This window comes from Xyrauchen texanus, chromosome 7, assembly GCF_025860055.1.
Source record: "Xyrauchen texanus isolate HMW12.3.18 chromosome 7, RBS_HiC_50CHRs, whole genome shotgun sequence".
Taxonomy (NCBI): domain Eukaryota; kingdom Metazoa; phylum Chordata; class Actinopteri; order Cypriniformes; family Catostomidae; genus Xyrauchen; species Xyrauchen texanus.
This window is the reverse complement of record NC_068282.1, coordinates 24535588-24556758: the sequence shown is the minus strand read 5'-3', so window position 1 is coordinate 24556758 and position 21171 is coordinate 24535588. Positions and strand designations below refer to the sequence as shown.

Here is a 21171-nt window from a genome sequence, read left to right as displayed (position 1 = left end):
ACCTAATAATTGCAATAAAGTGACAACATCCTGCCAGTCCAAAAAGGTTTTTGGGAAAAGGTAATAAATTTACAAATTTTCTTAAAGGGTAACTAAACCCTAAACCAACTTTTTTTAGTTAATGATCTGTAAGAATGGGGCTTTATTAGTACTGGTCATTGATTCAAGTAATTTTTTTGACATTTGTGTATAAAGTGTTTTAATTCTACAATATATGGTGTAAAAACTTCTGAGTGCTGCCCTCTTCAGGTTGAACAGTGGCTACTGCAGTTGAATTTTCCTATTGGCTATTTGCGGTACTTCGTGACGTAACCGGTGACAGCTGACGTAAGCAGGTTCCAGCTCACCACGCCCTTGGTACGAGCTACCACGCCCATAGCAGTATAAAAACCATCTCGTTTCGTCAAAACCACTGTAGCGAGTCAGGAGTTGGAATTGCGAGTATTGAAAACGATCAGGATAGAGTATTTTAGCATCTATTTAGCATAGCATTTATTTAGTTATTTAGATTATTTAGTGTAGTCTAGGTAGTTAATTAGCATATTTGTTAGTGTAGTATTGTTAGAAGCATAGTTAGTTAGTAGCATAGTATTGCGTCAGTTAGGATAGCTTCAAGTTAGCGTAGATTATCTGTATTTAGTACAGTGGTCAGGATGGTACGTAGCTGTAGTGTTGCTGGTACGTAGCTGTAGTGTTGCTGGTTGCAACAGCACTACTGGACTGTATTGCTTTCCAGCAGACTTGGAAATTAGGGACCAGTGGTTGCATGTCCTTGGCCTGGAAGACCGCGAGTTCCCGCCTAGAGCTGTAGGAGTGTGCAAACTGCATTTTACGTGGGATTGCTTCTCCAACGCAATGGAGGTGGAAATGGGCTTCTCCAAACAGCTCGCGCTGAAAAGCGATGCAGTGCCAAACGCTGCTCCTCCTGCATGGACTCCACCACCGCAGCGGCGTCTTGAGGTGAGTGATCATATATATTTAAATCCCAATTTATGGTTAGGCTAAAGTTAATCCTCTGGGGTAGACAAACGCGCCGGCGCATTTGCTAGATTTTTTCACATAGCGGCAAAATATGAATATGCCTACAGAGCGCGCGCTATTGACATCAACTCGATAAAACTCATCAGATTAATGTACATGTCGTCTTGCGACCGTGTGAGGAATAATAATAACATAATAGTAATAATACTCCTGGAGAAAATTACCACTCCAGTCACTCTCCATTTTAGAGTCTGACAGCAGCTGTCAATTAATCCGTCACTACGGGTCTCAGGTGCACGCCCCCCCGCTCAGCCCAGCCCTCGTTTTGTCCCCTCTATCCCCGCTGGTGTCTGCCCACTTTTCCAGCATTTTTCAAATATTTCTAGTGGGTGGAGTCAGGGGTTTAGTTACCCTTTAAGGTTTTATGCACTTACATAATGCCTCTGATCTTTAGGGTTTCTAAGTGTCTATCTGCTGACTGTTTAGCAAGAACCTAACATGACATTATGATTCTGATGAGGCTCTATGTGCTTTTATGACTGCTTTGGTTTCTGTAATCTTATTGAATGTTACACTGCAGGAATGTAGAAAAAAAAAAATATATATATATAAAAATAATAGAATTGCAAGCTCAGCACTCTCCATCTGGTAAAGACCAGACTAAACTGCACATGAGAGGCCAGCGCTACCACATAAATCAGCTGAAAAAATGCTTTGGTAAAACATGACATTAACTCTAATCTTGTATGAAAAAAACCTTAACACATACTATGTTATGGGGTGGGCGAAATTACCAAAATGTTATATCACGATATTAATAATTTTGATAATACTACCGCGATAATACTACTAATACTAGATAATACTAAAACTAGAGATGCACCGAAATTTCGGCGGCCGAAATTTTTCGGCCGAAAATGGCACTTTCGGTTTTCGGCCGAAAGAGAAAAAAGGCCGAAAATATGAGCCGAAAATATATACCTCCTCGCCCGCCCCTCAGTGCTCTGATTTCAATCTGGATCGATCTAGCCCTTATCACAGCGCTACCCAACAAAGGTCGATCATGTCAGCGGTGTGGAAATTCTTCAAAGTTTCTGATAAGGACATCAAATTTGCGATCTGCAGTGTTTGTTCAGCAGAACTTTCAAGATATATATATATATACACAGAGTACAGCAAGAGATTCTACAGGAAAGCGCCCCGATCCACAGCAGTGCCACAACTAGCGCAGCTACACCACAACTTGAGGCGTATTTAGCTGAACTACGCCAGAAGCGACAATCCCCTTGACTACGGTGGCATAAACAAAGACCGCTTTCCTTTGCTTGTGCGGATTGTGCACAGGTATTATCTGCCCAAGCACCAGCACAGAGAGTGAGAGACTGTTCAGTGCAGCATCTCATGTTCTTGATGAGCTTTCTGACAGGAGAAACTGTCAGAAAATTTTGCAACTTTTGTTCTTGAAGAGAAACCTGTCACTTGTACTTAAATAGAAAGCAGTCCAATATGATGTGTATAGCAATTACATTACACTTGTTCTTCACTTGAGGATATATCTGTCGTTTACAGTTGCCTTTGGATTTAGTTCAATTACTGCTGTTTTGCACTGTTGTTTTGCACAATAATTTTCACTTAAAGTGTACATACGTTTACATAAACAGAATAGAGCACTGATCTATATATATATAATTATATATTATAGTTTTATATAGATCAGTGGAATAGATGCCCTCTTGCCATTCTGTGTTCTGCCTTTTGTTTTAATTAAAATTACTGTTGCATATTTAAACTTTTTGAAAGATGTTAGCTAAGTTCATTACTTGACTGTTGTTTTGCATATAATAGTTTTCTAAAACTTTACATTATTTGGATAATTGTTAATAAAATCTGTAAAATTAGATTTTTACAGAACTGAATGAAGAATAATATTTAATATAGTTTTAAAATATTTTTTGTCCAATTTTGGTGTTACTTTCAATAAAAGTGTGATTTATTTTATTGGTTTGTAGTTTTTTAATTCAGATTCATTAAATTCATGAAATTAATGAAAAAGTATAAAATTAATACAATTATACACAACATTTTTTATTTTTATTTTTTTTTAAATAGGTAAAAATTTCGGTTTCGGTTTCGGTTTTCGGCCAAGTGCATCCTGGATTTTCGGTTTCGGTTTCGCCCAGAATTTTCATTTCAGTGCATCCCTATTCACGATAATAATTAGTTTTCTGCAAAACCAATAAAATCAGATAACATAATAAATAACCATATTGTAATGCCTATTTTTGGAAATAGTCAATGAAATAAATACTTTTTAAATGAAAACTTCTTCATCTTACATAATTTTGTCTTCATTTAGAACTTGACAAAGTTAAAAAATTATTTAAACACTCAGCTTTATATCACCCTTACCATAATACTCAATTTCACATTATCCCACATTTTAGTCTGATATGTTGTTGATTCAGTTTTACTATAAACTTTCCTCAAGAAACTGAAGATCTTTTCAAAGCAAAGTAACAAAGAAAATATTACATAATTTTAGTAGAAAATACACAACGAAAATAACATGTCTTGCAGAAAATATAGAGCGCATCTATTGGTTTTCATAATATTCTTTAGCATTCTTCATTATAAGGAGTTAAAACACATTGCTTGTATTACCATAAGTGTTTATTGTTGCGCGACAGTTTGCAGATTATATTTTTCTAATCTGTGTCATTTTTGTGAACCAGATGTCGCACCTGTTTTAATAACAAGCTCCCTTCATTTTCTTAACTTTTCTTTTGATCACATCAGCAAAAATTCATGAAATGATGGAGACGTACAGATATGCGATGTGCGCACCTCGGCATGTTAAAGAGATGATCATGGTGTCTGGATCACAGTGACGCTGTCCGGGCAGAGTGTGTCAGTCAGATCACGGTGGACTTCTGCATCCTCTGCTGTAGAGCGCTCAGAACCAGAATTGCAAAGAATCAGCCATGAGTTTGTGGGCGTGTTAGTGCCGTTGCCTGATCTGCATTATTCCTTTGGTCAATCTGGAATTAAACCAGTGTGCACCAATTATTGGTGAATTCATTCCCCACTTAAGCCTGCAGTTTCACATGAAGCGTGTCCACTGATAGATACAGTCACCCTGCGCACATGGATATTTACATATCGCGATATACACACAACATAGCAAAATCGCTGTTGATTGACACTTTATATCATCACCATTATATATACTGCTCACTTATCTGAATTCCCCCTAATATGATACTATTGTATATGGGCTACTTAGACTGGTGCTAGGAATAAAAACAAGCATTTTAAATAAACATATTTTAAATTATATAAATACACAAATACTTTTATTGTATGTGTGCACTAAACATAGTCTATGTTCTGCAAAGCTTTAGTTTAATCCATACCTCAATTGATTTGTATAATTAATACATGAGACAAAATATTGTGTCTTGCCCTTAGACATACCACTAATGTGAACTCTGTTTCTTTCTTGTCACTACCTCGCCTATAGGCCTATAAATGGCTTTTTACATATTGCATAAAACCTCAAACAAAACATGACAGATTCAAAGAACTCACACTATGTGTGCAAATATTAAGCCTATTTAGCTAATTATATCCATTATCATAAATATGTACTATTAGTGAATTCATAAAGCAGTGACAGGTTAATTTGGGGAATAGAATAAAGGAAATTACAGTTTGGATCAGATGCCTGAGTATGTGGAAACTACTTTTAAAAAATGGACCTGTAAGGTCTGGACGCATCTTATAAAACCACTTCCAGAGTAATGGTAGCCTAAGGCACTGAAAACAGTTTTTATCTTAATAAATCTTACAGAAAACTGAACAGGACACATCTGTAAGCCAATGTAATGTACCTTAAAAGATAATGAATGCAGAGGGCTGCACACCAGAAAGAACTCTGGGCCACATGTGAAAAAGCATTACTTGTGTTATACAAATAGCATACTTTTAAGAATAGCAACATTACATAACCTTTTGAGTGCAATATTCTTTCAAAATCATTGAGACATCACACATGAGCGGCACGACATGTCATTCAAAACATAAAGTGTGAAATTCAGATTTAAGGGATTCAAGCAGCTTAAAACAAGCACTGTTGAAGATCCCATCCTACATGTAAACTAAGGTTGGGAATCAGTAGGGACCTGGAGATACAATATTATATCAGTATCTTGGTTACGAAGACTCACAATAGAATAAAATTGCAATTCTTAATTTTTAGTGTATAGTATAGCAAAACTGTGGTATATTGAGGTATTTAGTCTCTTTCATCTGGACTTTGGTGCTTTGCGCAATTACTGTATATTAGGTCTGAAACGAATAGTCAACTTTATCGACAACGTCGACAATATAATATTGTAGACAAAAATTTTCATTGTCGAATAGTCATTCGATCTCGATTAATGTAACATAAAATCACACAGCAGCACTGCAGAATTACACAGCTCACATTCTAAACTTTCCAAACAGCTTCAGGTGATGTAGATCGCAAAGAATGAGGAATTATAATGCAAACATACAAAATATGTAAATGCAGAAGCACTCTTTTTGTGGAATAAGTGGAGCTGGAGCTGCCGCGCCGCTGAAACAAAACTTGCGTGTTGAGCGTCTTTAAACGAAACACCCCAGCGTTACCTCTTTAATGCAGTTATTTTTAATGCATTATGCTTTATTAAAGGTCAAAAATATGGAAGAAGATTGTGTAAATAACTACAAACTCCGAAACTGGCTTTTCTCTGTGCGGTCAGCGCCTCCTCTATGAGTAGCGTGAAGTTTCCCGATCTGAGGGGGAAAGATTGAAACTGCACCCGGCTGATGCACACTCTGTCGTGGGTGCTGATGCTCATCCCTCGAGCGCGCATATTTAATGCAGATATATTATAACGTGATGGGTCGTGACTTAATGACTCATAATAAATGTGTCACTGTGCATTTCTTATCGTGAAGAAAACGTATCGGTTACCTAACGTAACCTCGGTTCTCTCTAGATGAGGGAACGAGTATTGTGTAAGCTAGCTTACGCTACGGGAAAGATTAATCTTTTCTGAGATATTGAAGCCAAAAAATTATCCTTAATTTTTGTATCCATTGTCAACGCAGTGCGGCAGCTGCAGACCTTGAGCGGGCTAGCTAGCGAGCTCATAGGTTGCTCTGCGGCAACTGCTGCAGCCTATAGACGAGCTTGGGCGAACTCGCATCCAATGAGAGGCGTCCGCGCGCTCACTGCAACAAAGCCCGCCAAAATGGGCGTGACTAGAGTACATATAAGCGTAGTTCGTAGGCTGGAAACCTGGTTTTCATTGACTGAAGCGAAAAGTCGCTGCGTGGCGCGAAGCACGGCCGGCTACGCAATACTCGTTCCCTCATCTAGAGAGAACCGAGGTTACGTTAGGTAACCGATACGTTCTCTTACGAGAGGTTCTCTCGTATTGCGTAAGCTAGCTTACGCTACGGGAACCCATTGTCAACGCCGTGCGCGTCAAGCATCCACTGTATGAGCCCCAGGGAATTAAGGGGGACCCGGGGAGCCCTTATGAGTGGGGAAATAATATTTGGCCGGCAAGAATGCGGGTCATTGATTGTGTAATACATAAGCACATAGTGGGAAGGGAACGACAGAGCGGCGGTGCCGGTCTGTGTGGAATGTGTCCCATCAGTGCAGCTCACCAGGGGAGCTGTAGCGTATTAAACCGCTAGTAGTTTTGCCTGCAGAGCGGGCACTTCCATATTGTAAAATCTGACAAAGGTGGAGGGGGAAGTCCATCCCGCTGCCACACATATGTCGTGAATGGAAATCCCGCTGGACCATGCCCACGAGGATGCCATGCCTCTAGTGGAGTGAGCCCTAATGCCCAACGGGCATGGCAGGTCTTTTGACGCGTATGCAGCAGCAATAGCTAGATAGTGTCTGTTTCGAGGCGGCGAGACCTTTGGTGTGCCCTCCGAACGAAACGAAAAGCTGCTCAGAGCGTCTGAAAGCGGCGGAGCGCGCAGTATACAATCTCAGTGCTCTGACCGGGCAAAGGAGATTGGCGTCGCGTTCGCTATAGGGTGCTGGCAGCGCCGATAGGGAAATGACCTGTGCTCTGAAAGGAGTACCGATCACCTTGGGAACATAGCCGTGTCTAGGCTTTAAAATGACCTTGGAGTCACTTGGTCCAAACTCAAGACACGCAGCGCTGACAGACAGCGCGTGAAGGTCTCCCACACGTTTGACTGATGACAGGGCAGTCAGAAAAACGGTTTTGAGTGAAAGGTATTTCAAATCCACGGATTGAAGTGGTTCGAAAGGGGGCTTTCATAGTTTCGAGAACTATAGAAAGATCCCAGATAGGAACCGATGGGGGCGCAGGGGGTTCATCCTTCTAGCTCCCCTGAGGAAGCGGATGACCAGCTCGTTTTACCCCATGACTGGCCGTGCAGGGGTTCAGCGAACGCCGCAACGGCCGCCACATACACTTTGAGCGTGGATGGGGATCTGCCCTTATCCAGCAGCTCTTGTAGAAATACGAGCAGCGACGACACCCCACATGTCCGCGGGTCCAGGTCTCGGTCGGTGCACCATTTTGAGAACACAGACCATTTTGACGCATAGAGTCTTCTCGTGGAAGGGGCTCTAGCGTGTATGATGGTGTTTATTACTCCTTCTGGCAGAGCGACGGGTAGTCGTTGATCACCCACGCATGCAGCGCCCAGCGCTCTGGGTGGGGATGCCAGATCATGCCGCGAGCTTGAGAGAGGAGGTCTGCTCTCACTGGAATGGGCCACGGGGCTGTCAGTGACAGCTGTGTAAGCTCCGGGAACCATGTCTGATTCTCCCAGCGCGGGGCTATGAGGAGCACCGAGTGACGCGTTTCCCTGATCCTCTGCATTACCTGTGGCAATAGCGAGACGGGAGGGAAGGCGTAAAGCGGGTGGTTGGGCCAGTCCTGGGCCAGCGCGTCCTCGCTTTTCGAGAAAAATATTGGGCAGTGAGAGTTCTCTTCTGACGCAAAGAGGTCTATCTCCGCTCTGCCGAATAGGTGCCATAACGTCTGGACTGTTTGAGCATGCAGGGACCATTCCCCTGGGGGAATATTGTCTCTGGACAGTCTGTCCGGGCCGTCGTTCAGGTGGCCTGGCACGTGCGTCACCCTCAGCTAGCGCAGGTGGCACTGGGACCAACTCAGTATGCGTTTCGTCAGATGGAAGAGGTTCCTGGATCTGACACCGCCCTGACGGTTTAGGTAGGATACCACAGATCTGTTGTCCGAATGGACCAGGACGTGGTGACCCTGAATGACCGGGAGAAAGCGCACGAGCGCGTACTCGACCGCTATCATTTCCAGACAATTTATGTGAAGGAGCTTTTCCTGAACTGACCATAGGCCGAAAACCGGAGAGCCCTCGCAGACCGCGCCCCAACCCGTGTTGGACGCGTCTGTCGAGATGACTTTCCGGCGAGATACAGCTCCCATTGTCACTCCCCGCTGATACCATTCGGCCACTGTCCAGGGCTGCAGAGCTGAAATACAGGTCTGAGTCACCTTGATGGGCTGGCGGCCTGTGGCCCAAGCCCGGCGAGACGCGCGGGTGTTTAGCCAATGCTGAAGTGGGCGCATGTGCAGTAAACCCAGCTGAAGTACTGCTGCGGCTGAGGCCATGTAGCCTAGCACTCTCTGAAATTTCTTCAGAGGTGTGAGGCTGTTCATCTGAAATGATGCGGCTAGTCGCTGCACATGGCGCGCGCTGTGTAGATAAGCGAGCCGTCATTGCCACTGAGTCTAGTTCTATTCCAAGGAAGGAAATTGCCTGACTGGGCTGTAGTGAGCTCTTGGTCCAATTGACTGCAAGGCCCAAACTGTTCAGATGACTGAGGAGAACTGTCCTGTGAGACAGAAGGTCCGTATGTGATTGTGCCAAAATCAGCCAATCGTCCAAATAGTTCAGAATTCGCAAACCCTGACTCCGCAGGGGTGCGAGCGCCGCGTCCATGCACTTCGTGAAAGTACGGGGTGCTAAGGACAGGCCGAACGGAAGGACGGTGTATTGATAAACCTGGCCGTCGAAGGCGAATCTCAAGAATGGCCTGTGACGGGATTTATCTGAATCTGAAAGTATGCATTTTTCAGATCGAGAGAAATAAACCAGTCCCCCTGGCGCACATGCGCGAGGAGTTTGCTGGTTGTAATCATTTTGAACGGTCTTTTTGCAAGCGCTTTGTTCAAAACCCTGAGATCTAATATTGGTCTGAGTCCGCCGTCTTTCTTGGGGACAAGAAAATAACGGCTGTAAAACCATGACTCGCTCAGGGAAGGCGGCACTCTCTCTATGGCCCTTTTGCACAGAAGGTTTGCTATTTCTGAACGAAGCATGCACGCTGCTTCCGTGTTCAAAGTAGTTTCGAGCCGCGCTCTGAAGCAAGGAGGACGGCGATCGAACTGTAGCAAATAGCCCTGTTTCATTGTGCTTAACACCCATTCGGATATCCCTGGAATATCTTCCCACGCTTTGAAGCGTAATGTTAGAGGGTGAATGGCCAAATCGCTCTGATTGCCGCACACAGCGCGCTGAACAGAATGTGTGAGCGCGCTTACTGTGCTTATGCTGGACTGCTCGCAGACAGCATGGACAGGCTGTTCTGTGAGTGACTTCCCCGATTGAGGTGAATGGGGAAAGAGTCATGTCTGTTAAGTGATGCGCAAGCATAGCCACGGGCACGGGACTTACATACAGAGAAGTGTTTGCTGGCCGTGTGACAGAGCGGGCAGAGAATGGGCGCGCGCACGTATTCGTGAGCGCATTTATTGACTCTAACACTCGAGTGGTTCGTAACCGCTTTTGAGTGTGCTCTGATGGGGACATGGAACGTGTAATGCTTGTGTGTAGAGGTGAACACTAGATTGTGGGCACATTTTCTACACATAAGGCTTTATTTTGGGTCGCCGTGGAAACGGCGTTTGAGTGCAGGCAAGCGGGTAATATCACCGGCTTGTTGGCTGCTGAATCCACCACTGCAGTAGCCTGAGAGAAGGGGACTGACAGGGGGCGAAGCTTTGACGGTGGTCCGGCCGTGGCGGGACTGAGCCGTCGTTTTCTCAAAAAAGCTAGGAGGACTTCGATTGCTCAGATTTCAATACAATCATAGGCCGAGGCCCGCAGGGGGGCGGCGGTCTGCGGCGGCTGTCTGAGCGCGATCGAGGGCGGCCGCCCTGTCGACGCTGAGAAGTCTGGCTTGTTGAGCTGGGCGCTGTGAAGAGGCTCGTGCAGGAGGCTGGTCACGTGGGCGGCCTGCAGAGGAGCTAGCGCGACGAGGCAGAAAGAGATTCATGGCTTGGGCTTCGGAAACGGTCAACAATGCCACTCACCGCGGAACCGAAGAGACCGGACAGAGAGAGCGGCGCGTAGTGCGTTCAGCTTCTCCCAAGTCGGCTAGTCAGATCTGAAACAGCCTCTGTCTGTAAGACGGCCATGGAATGCAGAGCAGATGCGGCTTGGCCGGCGGCGGTATAGGCGCGGCCAACACAGGCGGAAGTAGTTCTGCAGGCATTAGACGGGAGCACCAGCTTAGACCGCCATCTCGCGGAGGGCGGGCAAAGGTGCGGCGTGGAGTCTGTTGGGAGCCTGCTCAGGGGCGGTGACCACTCGAGCCCGAGGCGGTCGACGGCCTGTGTGAGGAGGCGTTAGTTCCCCTTCGACTCGGCGCTGGTCCTGCTGGATTCCTGGGCCGAGGAGGAGGCGTGTGAGCCTGACCACTCCTCGCTGTCCGAAGCCATGATGGAACAGCCCTTATCCTCCGCTTCTTCGTCCGAGATGGCAGCAGAGCAGCCGCTCGGCGGCAACTGCGCTGGCCCGGTGGGCGGGAGGGTGAAGGCGATGCTCGAGGGAGGGGCTCCGGCGAGGCAATCGCTTCTACCACTGGTTCCGGCAGCCTTTGAGAGCGGCGCTTTTACTGCGTGGCTGAATGGAAGGCGCGCGGCGGCTTCGGTCCTGAGCGCTTCGAGTCGAGCCCGCAGGGTCGACATCGGAAGCTCCTCGCAGAGATCGCATCCGCCTTCAGCGAAGGCGAGCTCTGCATGCCCCAGTCCCAGGCAGAGAGCGCAGATGACGTGGCGGTCTCCGGTGCTGAGAGGGGCGCGGCATGAGGCGCAAGTGGAGCAAGGCATCTTTAAAAAGACGCTCGTACTCTTTTGTGAAGTTCATAAGAACTAGCTTGCTTTAAAAAGGATACGTCGCCGGATGGCGTAGCTCGCAGGACGGCTGAAGGTGGCGAAGACGGCCGGCTTCTTCGAGCGCTGTCCACGCTTGCTTGATGCCCCTCGAACGGCGACGCGGCTTCCAGTTCAGAGATGCGAAGAGCTTCGCTGAAGAGATGAAAATCAGGGTTCCAGCCTACGAACTACGCTTATATGCACTCTAGTCACGCCCATTTTGGCGGGCTTTGTTGCAGTGAGCGCGCGGACGCCTCTCATTGGATGCGAGTTCGCCCAAGCTCGTCTATAGGCTGCAGCAGTTGCCGCAGAGCAACCTATGAGCTCGCTAGCTAGCCCGCTCAAGGTCTGCAGCTGCCGCACTGCGTTGACAATGGATACAAAAATTAAGGATAATTTTTTGGCTTCAATATCTCAGAAAAGATGAATCTTTCCCGTAGCGTAAGCTAGCTTACGCAATACGAGAGAACCTCTCGTAAGAGAACTGGCAATCAGCGCAGCTTTATTAATAAGAGAAAGCTTGATTTTTTGTGAGTTAAAGATGGACTGAAGTAAACAGAAAGGTGAGAGAGGGTGTTACGATGATGCAGCGAGGCAGGCAAGGAGAGCGGATCTAAGAGCAGGCTAACTTTATTTACAAACAAAAAGGGCAGGTGCAAGGCAAAATCACGGGAACAAAGGAAAACTGCCGCGAGGGGCAAAACAAGGTTGTCAGACACACGATGGCATAGACAAAGGACTCGGGGAGAAAACGCAGACCAAGCAAAACAACATTCAACAAACGACAAAGGAAAGGGAAAACAACCGGGTTAAATAGACAGGACACGGTGATAACAAAATCATGAACCGGTGCGGACAATAACATTGTGCTGGCAGAGGGGGCCGGGAAAGATGGGAAATGTAGTTTTGACAGAGACAGTGAAACATGGGCGGACAACACGGAAGAAATGACAGGGAGCGTGAACGGTAAAACAGAAAGCACGGGCGGAAAACAAGGGAGCGTGACATGGAAAGTGACTAGTGACGGGTGAAACAGAAAACACGGGGTGGAGAACACGAAACACGGTGCAGACGACACGAAACGTGGCGCGGATGACGCGAAACACGGTGCAGGTGACACGAAACATGGTGCGGGTGACACGAAACCGTGACAGAGGGCAGTCTTCAGCCCATTATACACTGCAACAAAATACGTTTTTGATTTGTTTTCCGAAATATATATCTCCTTTAAAACAATGTAAATTTTTTTAGCAGATATACTGCAGAAGAAAAAATTGTTATCTGAGAATGTTGAATATAATATTAAAAATACAAATATATATATATATATACTGTATATATATATATATATGTGTGTATTCACCTGAGAAGCAGCATATAAGATATTTAGATTTGCTTTTAGAGAATAGATCTTGAATATAAGTATATTTTGTCTTTACTGCACTCGCAGATGTATAACCAAGAGAAAAAAATAAACTTATATACAAAATACACTTATATTTAAGAAACATTCACCTAAAGCAAGTCTAAATATCTTATATGTTGAACCTCAAATATGTATCTTGTTTTATAGAATTTTAGACTATTTTAAATGGAAAACAAGAAAAAAACACTTGATAACAATAGGATTTTTTGCAGTGAATTTCTTTACCGAATGAAACTAAATAAAAAGTATTTTTTCCCCTTTAATTCAATGAATGTCATTTAGAGGTATTTTTAAAAGATGATTTTGTCCTCTTTATTGTTAATAAGCACGTAAAATACAACCTTTTAAGTCAGGGCAAAAGCTGGATAATCGGTTAAGAGCTAATTATTAACCATTGCAATAATCACTGAATAGTCAAATAATCATTCTAATAATTGTAAGATTAATAAATTATCAAAATAATCATTAGTGGCAGCCCTAGAGTATATTCATAGTTTTTTCTGAGTATGGATTTTCATTTATTACAAATAATTGAGTGTGAGTGCCCGTGAGAATATTGATATATATAGGGAGGTAAAATAGCACAATAATGTGTCAATCTCCATTTTCCCAAAAATATTTTCACGAATATTTAACTGTAATATCTATTGTTGGCGTGAGACCATTGATACAGAATTGTGAGGTAAAATACTTTCCAATATGTTTCCATTTTAAACTTAATTTATTACCATGCAGATCAGAATGAGTACAATTGTGTGCTTTTAGCAAACGTCAATCAAAATAGCAACTGATGAGCTATATTCATATGGACCATGCTCAGCAGGTACAGTATAAGGCCAATAAAGACACATAAAACCATCTGCAGTACAGGCTGATCCTATATTCTGCTGATGTAACTTTAGAGGATGCACATCTGAAAGGATCTTGCTTGCCATGCATCTTGCAGTGATTTATTTTTTTTTGTTTTTTGATGCGCAGACAGTTGTTGGCATTTGGCAGCAGGACAGTACGTATCTGTGCCCTTGGTGACAGCCTCCACTCTCCCTTGCACTCTCCAAGCTCCTGGAACAAATCCAGCAGGCCTTCCATCTCCCTCCCCTGCTAGAAGAGGGCTATTTATCTCTTGACAGCAGCAAGGTCCATCATGCAAACATCTCTCCACTGACCATGCCACTCAGCTTTTGTTCAGCAGTCATGTCTGCTATGATCCTATTTCTCGGGCAGAATTAAACACTGCCACCCCTAATCTGCTTACATCTGTCCACAAACTTATCTGCAGCATACACATACCTTCTCAGAATATGGCAGGTTATCATGTAAAGGGCATAGTGCTGCCTCTCTTAGCAGACTGGGAAACTGAATTCACAGCAGCTACGGAAAGATATATCTACCTGAATGTTCCAGGAACTTCAGGAAGATGGTCAGAATATCATTGCCAAGGTCAATCTACACTCAAACAGATGAATAACTCTCTTGTTTTGTGATGTTTTTATGCTAAAAAATGTCAGGCAATTGTGCAAATACCTCAGTGTGACCTAAATTATGAAACGTTATTATAACGTTTTTCCAAAAGGCATCCTTTTCTTTTTTGGCAAAACTTCCAGTAGGGCTATTCCTCAATAAACTTTTTTTTTTTTTTTTTGCCTTAGGCCTCTTGAGATATTCATAGAAAGGTTTCAGACTAAAAAAATTTATAAACATTGTTGCCATTTACAAAATATACATACTGTATATATGTATGACCGGAGGTAGAATTATGTCAGAGGTCAGAGTTTGACAATCTGTTACAGTGATTATATGAAAAAGAGCAAAGTAGTTCACTAATAAGTGAGAATAGATCAGTTTCTCCTAGGTTTAACCACTTCACTGTTGGTATGTACAATATGCAAGTGAACACATTCATTTAGTAAATTATGGCATTATGGAATTTAAGAATCTGCATCCAGTTGCAACAAACTCCTTAAAGGAATATTCCAGGTTCAATACAAGTTAAAGTCGCTCTGAAGTGCCTTGACAAGCAAGGTTGGAGTTACTGTTTTAACGTATTTCCTACTGAAACAGAAAGTGGGGGTGGGACATGTCAAACTTCTCGCCCCATTTTTTAAATTAGCCAATAGGATTTGGTTTGTAGCCACACATTGACACACACCCCTTTCCATCACGCTGATCAAGCTAGAGCACTCTTACAGGGGAAACTTGAGAAAGATAATCTCAATATCGGCCAGCTATTACAAATATTTAAAAAACAAACGATGATCTAACTGTCAACATTACTACATAACCTGCCCACAAACGCACACGGTAAATCGCAGTCTTGTTTACGACGATGCGGGAGCCACTGTGCAATACAGATGAATGAAAAACAAAAGAATAAAAGATCATATATCCATGTTATGAATCACAATACACCAAGCATAATAATTAGAGAAAACTTGTGGAACTGTCAGCCCAGGAAACCTCCGGCTGCACAAAAAATATTTACATTTACATTTATGCATTTGGCAGACGCTTTTATCCAAAGCGACTTACAGTGCACTTATTACAGGGACAATCCCCCCCCGGAGCAACATGGAGTTAAGTGACATGCTCAAGGACACAATGGTGGTGGCTGTGGGGATCGAACCAGCGACCTTCTGATTGACAGTTATGTTCTTCAGCCCACTACACCTCCACCACTCATATATATATATATATATATATATATATATATATATATATATATATATATATATATATATATATATATATATATATATTAGGGCTGTCAATCGATAAAATGTTTTAATCAAATTAATTACATGATGTCCCGATTAATTAATCGCAATTAATGACATTTAATTGCATATACAAATATTTGCTGAGAAAGCCACTCATATAACAATAATTCTATATATAATGATGAAATAATTATACATAGTTATCTTTAAATATTAAAATATATATATATATATATATATATATATATATATATATATATATATATATATATATATATACACTCACCTAAAGGATTATTAGGAACACCATACTAATACTGTGTTTGACCCCCTTTCGCCTTCAGAATTGCCTTAATTTTATGTGGCATTGATTCAACAAGGTGCTGAAAGCATTCTTTAGAAATGTTGGCCCATATTGATAGGATAGCATCTTGCAGTTGATGGAGATTTGTGGAATGCACATCCAGGGCACGAAGCTCCTGTTCCACCACATCCCAAAGATGCTCTACTGGGTTGAGATCTGGTGACTGTGGGGGCCATTTTAGTACAGTGAACTCATTGTCATGTTCAAGAAACCAATTTGAAATGATTCGAGCTTTGTGACATGGTGCATTATCCTGCTGGAAGTAGCCATCAGAGGATGGGTACATGGTGGCCATAAAGGGATGGACATGGTCAGAAACAATGCTCAGGTAGGCCGTGGCATTTAAAAGATGCCCAATTGGCACTAAGGGGCCTAAAGTGTGCCAAGAAAACATCCCCCACACCATTACACCACCACCACCAGCCTGCACAGTGGTAACAAGGCATGATGGATCCATGTTCTCATTCTGTTTACGCCAAATTCTGACTCTACCATCTGAATGTCTCAACAGAAATCGAGACTCATCAGACCAGGCAACATTTTTCCAGTCTTCAACTGTCCAATTTTGGTGAGTTCTTGCAAATTGTAGCCTCTTTTTCCTATTTGTAGTGGAGATGAGTGGTACCCGGTGGGGTCTTCTGCTGTTGTAGCCCATCCGCCTCAAGGTTGTGCGTGTTGTGGCTTCACAAATGCTTTGCTGCATACCTCGGTTGTAACGAGTGGTTATTTCAGGCAAAGTTGTTCTTCTATCAGCTTGAATCAGTCGGTCCATTCTCCTCTGACCTCTAGCATCAACAAGGCATTTTCAGCCCACAGGACTGCCGCATACTGGATGTTTTTCCTTTTCACACCATTCTTTGTAAACCCTAGAAATGGTTGTGCGTGAAAATCCCAGTAACTGAGCAGATTGTGAAATACTCAGACCGGCCCGTCTGGCACCAACAACCATGCCACGCTCAAAATTGCTTAAATCACCTTTCTTTCCCATTCTGACATTCAGTTTGGAGTTCAGGAGATTGTCTTGACCAGGACCACACCCCTAAATGCATTGAAGCAACTGCCATGTGATTGGTTGATTAGATAATTGCATTAATGAGAAATTGAACAGGTGTTCCTAATAATCCTTTAGGTGAGTGTATATATATATATATATATATATATATATATATATATATATATATATATATATATATATATTCAGATAATTAAAATACATTACATTCTTGTGGCAGAAGAGATAATCATTGATAAGACAATACAAAAAACGGCTTTAGAATACAATGTATTGTTTACTATCAAATTATTGATCATAAGTCAATCATTGGCATACAGTTCACAGCAATCCATTTTGCAAGTGAATTTGTCAATCAGTTCGAGATTCATTATGAGGGCTTGTTTAAGGACCCGTCAATTTCAACAATCGTCAGATATGCTTGTGTAGCATTTCGGGTGCGTTGCATCATAAACATAAATGTTTTAGGTCACTATGTCAAGTTAAATATAGTTTAATACTTAGAACACATCTTAAGATCCCTTAGTTTGAATTTGCGCTCCATAAAATGTTTTGAACGCAAGAACGTAACGAATGTCTGTTTTGGGCTGTCTGGTTGTTTTCTTCACTTTATAAACTGCGTGTTGCCACAGAGCTGAAATTTCAATTACTGCCTTCTGTAGTAAACAGGTGGTCCTACCAGCTTGCATTTCTCAGGAATCTTCCTTATTACAATCCGGGGGCATTGCGATTAATTGCATTAATTTTTAATGCATTATTCTTAATAAAATTAAATCGCACTGAATTAACGCGTTCAATCGACAGCCCTAATATATATAAACTCCAGCCACTTGTCCTTGCATATAGCTCCAGTGTTGGTGCGTCCTGTTCAGAAATGTTCACCCCAGACACCCCTATGAATTATTTCCTTTATTGACAATTACCTTCCACGCGAGGGCTTCAGAGGTGAAAGGTGATAACCGACAGAACTCTCTTTTTAAGCTATTCTTATCTGAAAATCTGTTCGGAAGACACTATTTCATTGAATCTGACTCCCTTTAAAGTGCCCTGCGAAAGCTTGATCAGCATCAGCCAGAACACAGCCAGACATTGTCAAGGGAGGGTGCGTTTTCATTCGAAAAAGCAATTGATACGACAGAAAGTTTGATGAAAGTCTGAAGTATAGAATGAGTCTAAAATGTTTGATCAGTATTTGTGGATTTTAAATGATTGTATCTTTTGAAAATGATTTTTTTTCAACGTTTAGAAGTACACTAGCAAATAGATGACCTTAAAGGTAATAGATATAGATGAAAAGCAGCAAAACATAAATTTTTATTTCACAGGATCTTTAAGCTCAATTGACAGCTTTGTGGCATAATATTGATTAAACCACGAAAATAATTTTGACTTGCCCCTCCTTTTATTTAATATAAGCAAAAATCTGGGTTACAGTAAAGCACTTACAATGGAAGTGAATGGGGCCAATCTTTAAACTTTCAAATACTCACTATTTCGGGCCTTGGTAGCTCAGCGAGTATTGACACTGACTACCAACCCTGGAGTCGCGAATTTGAATCCAGGGTTTGCTGAGTGACTCCAGCCAGGTCTCCTAAGCAACCAAATTGGCCCGGTTGCTAGGGAGGGTAGAGTCACATGGGGTAACCTCCTCGTGGTCGCGGTTAGTGGTTCTCGATCTCAATGGAGCGCGTGGTAAGTTGTGCATGGATCACGGAGAGTAGCATGAGCCTTCACATGCTGGGAATCTCTGCTGTGTCATACATAATGAGCCACATGATAAGATGCACGGATTGACTGTCTCAGAAGCGGAAGCAACTGTGACTTGTCCTCTGCCACCCGGATTGAGGTGAGTAACCGTGCCACCACAAGGACCTACTAAGTAGTGGGAATTGGGCATTCCAAATTGGGAGAAAAGGGGATTTAAAAAAATAAATAAATACTATTTCAAAAGTATAGCCACAAGACATAAACAATATGCGTGTTAACCTGATTTTAGTGTGGTAAAATCGATTACTAATCTTTTCTGTGCAAAGTTATAGCCAAATTTACAACTTCCAAATACAAACCTTAAAATGACAAAAAAAAAAAGATTTAAACAACTTTACAGCTCAAATAATACACAAGTTATAACAGAAGAATTAGTATTAGTGCTTTTATAAAATTATATGCTTCACATTTTTGCCTTTAAACCCACCACAAATTGGCCTCATACACTTCTATTGTAAGTGCCTCACTGTAACCCAATAATTTTTTTTTTTTGTAATCAACATTATGCCACAATTGCTGTTGAATGAGCTTAAAGGAATTGTTCCCCCAAAAATTTAAATTCTCTCATTATTCACTTACCCTGATGCCATCTCAAATGTGTATGACTGTCTTTCTTCAGTAAAACACAAATTAAGATTTTTAGATGATAGAGCTCCTTAAAATGGAAATAAACGGGTGCCAGCACTTTGACGGTCCAAAAGTCACATTTAGGCAGCATAAAAGTAATCCACTCCAGTCAATCAATGAATGTCTTCTGAAGTGAATCGATAGGTTTATGTAAGAAACAAGTCGATAATTAAAATGTTTTTAACTTTAAATCAGCGTTTCCATACTGGTCAGCTGCTTCAGAAGACATTCATTGATCGACTGGAGACGCTTGGATTACTTTTATGCTGCCTAAATGTGACTTTTGGACTGTCAAAGTGCTGACATCCATACTTCCATCATAAGGACCTGACAGAGCTTGATCTTCTTCTAATCATCTTCATTTGTGTTCTGCTGAAGAAAGACAGTCATACACCATCAGGGTAAGTGAATAATGAGATAATTTCATTTTTGGGTGAACTATTTCTTTAACTTGTATTAACCCCGAAAATGTCCTTGAAGTTACATTTAACTCCTGTGCAACTGGGTTCTAAAGTCCAAAGTATCTTTAGTCCAAAGTATCTTTCTTGCCATGTTAGAGGGTGACTATCCTATTGGCACAATTTAGCAGAACTTTGTATATGCTGAATAAAGAAATCTGGTAGAATGTAAAAAAAATAATAATAATAACAACTCGAATAAATGTCAAGCTTTAAAAATCATTAGACTATATGCCAGGCTGCATGTGGAGGCCTGATGAAAGGCTACTGGGAAACATTTTAACAAGACTAACTCCACCTGTTCAAGCAAAGTAAATCTGCAATGCATCTCTATAGTTTTAAAAGGCGATTTGCTGTACAACGGGTAAGCGTTTGATCTCGAGAATTTTAATATCACCATGCAATATTGCCACAAAATCAATTTTGGCGAGATTACTTACACTGAAGCGTTGAGTAATTGTCCATCAGACTATTTCTACAGATTGTTTCGTACTCCAGCAGTAATCCCAGGACCGAGCCTCTGGTGCTAAAACTGGAGTCTGAAGTGAAGCATCAGACGACGGTGCGGTCTGCTCTCCGCGCGCTATGACTCGAGTCCTCCAGCGTCTCTCTCAAATCAATGCAGTACTGAACGGACATAATGCGCTGTGCACTGAAAAGCTGTTCTACCGATGCCCTACTGAGAAGATGCGAAAATGAATGATGTTCTAAGGCATTCGGGAATTTGTGTATTGAGCCATGTCCTCCCCTTTTCTGTGGAGGAATGGAAATCCAAGTTCATTGCAAACGGCTGAATCGCATCTGCTTTTCGCATTACGCATAATCGGTGAAACAAACGGACGTCTCAGTCATGACAAGTAATATGTCGTTACATGGGATAGTCAAAATAGCTACGGCCTGGGCCTTTCCCCTCGTTTTCTATCCATCTTGTCCAGCATCTCTTTTGCTCAGTAAATCAGATCCAGCGCGGTGAGAACGCGTTTAAGCGCGAGGCAGTTCCTCAGAATCGCACGAGAGCAGCGCGACACAATCTGTCCCCGGTACCAGAGACCCGCATCATCGGACGAAAGGAGAGGAGTGGTCTCAGTGAGAAAGAGAGCAATGTGCAGAGGAGGGAGAGGAAAACCTGTATGACGTGATAAAACGCCGGTGCTCGCAAACGACACTATTCCGCCTATATCTGTCCTCCACACTGTCTTTGTGTTGAGTCAAAAAGTGAAGTAGTAGATGGAAGAATGTTTGTCTTCACCACCATTACAAAGCTTGCCATAGTTAATACCACAGCAACAACAATAAAACTGTGGTATCTTATTTCAGCAAAAAAGCTATCCCTCTGTCGTTTGAGGGACACCTCTACTTTATTATGATTTTACAGTAAAACAATAACTGTAGTAACTATGGTATTCTGGGCAGAAAACATGCAGCCATGGCAAAGCTAATAAAGGCAAAAACTTTTTTTCAGCCACCACTGTCATCAAAAAATTATGTTCCTACCTGACCTAACCTATGTTGGTTTAACCTAATGTATTCGATTTAATTGATTTATTTTAAATACTATTTTTGACTTGAATAAAACCACTTAATATACTGTAG

General features: G+C 42.4%; 1 protein-coding gene across 11 annotated transcripts in view; it reads right to left on the bottom strand.

Moving 5' to 3' along the window:
• The window catches only part of LOC127646418 (leucine-rich repeat-containing protein 7-like), a 122945-nt gene extending 102403 nt beyond the window's left edge, over positions 1 to 20542 (bottom strand). For all 11 annotated transcript variants that reach the window (XM_052130043.1, XM_052130049.1, XM_052130047.1 and 8 more), the window contains exon 1: positions 20019 to 20542. In XM_052130043.1, the coding sequence (XP_051986003.1) occupies positions 20019 to 20043 (25 nt within the window). In that variant the 5' untranslated portion in view covers positions 20044 to 20542. The remainder of the gene's footprint in view (positions 1 to 20018) is intronic.
• Positions 20543 to 21171: the final 629 nt, after the last annotated feature.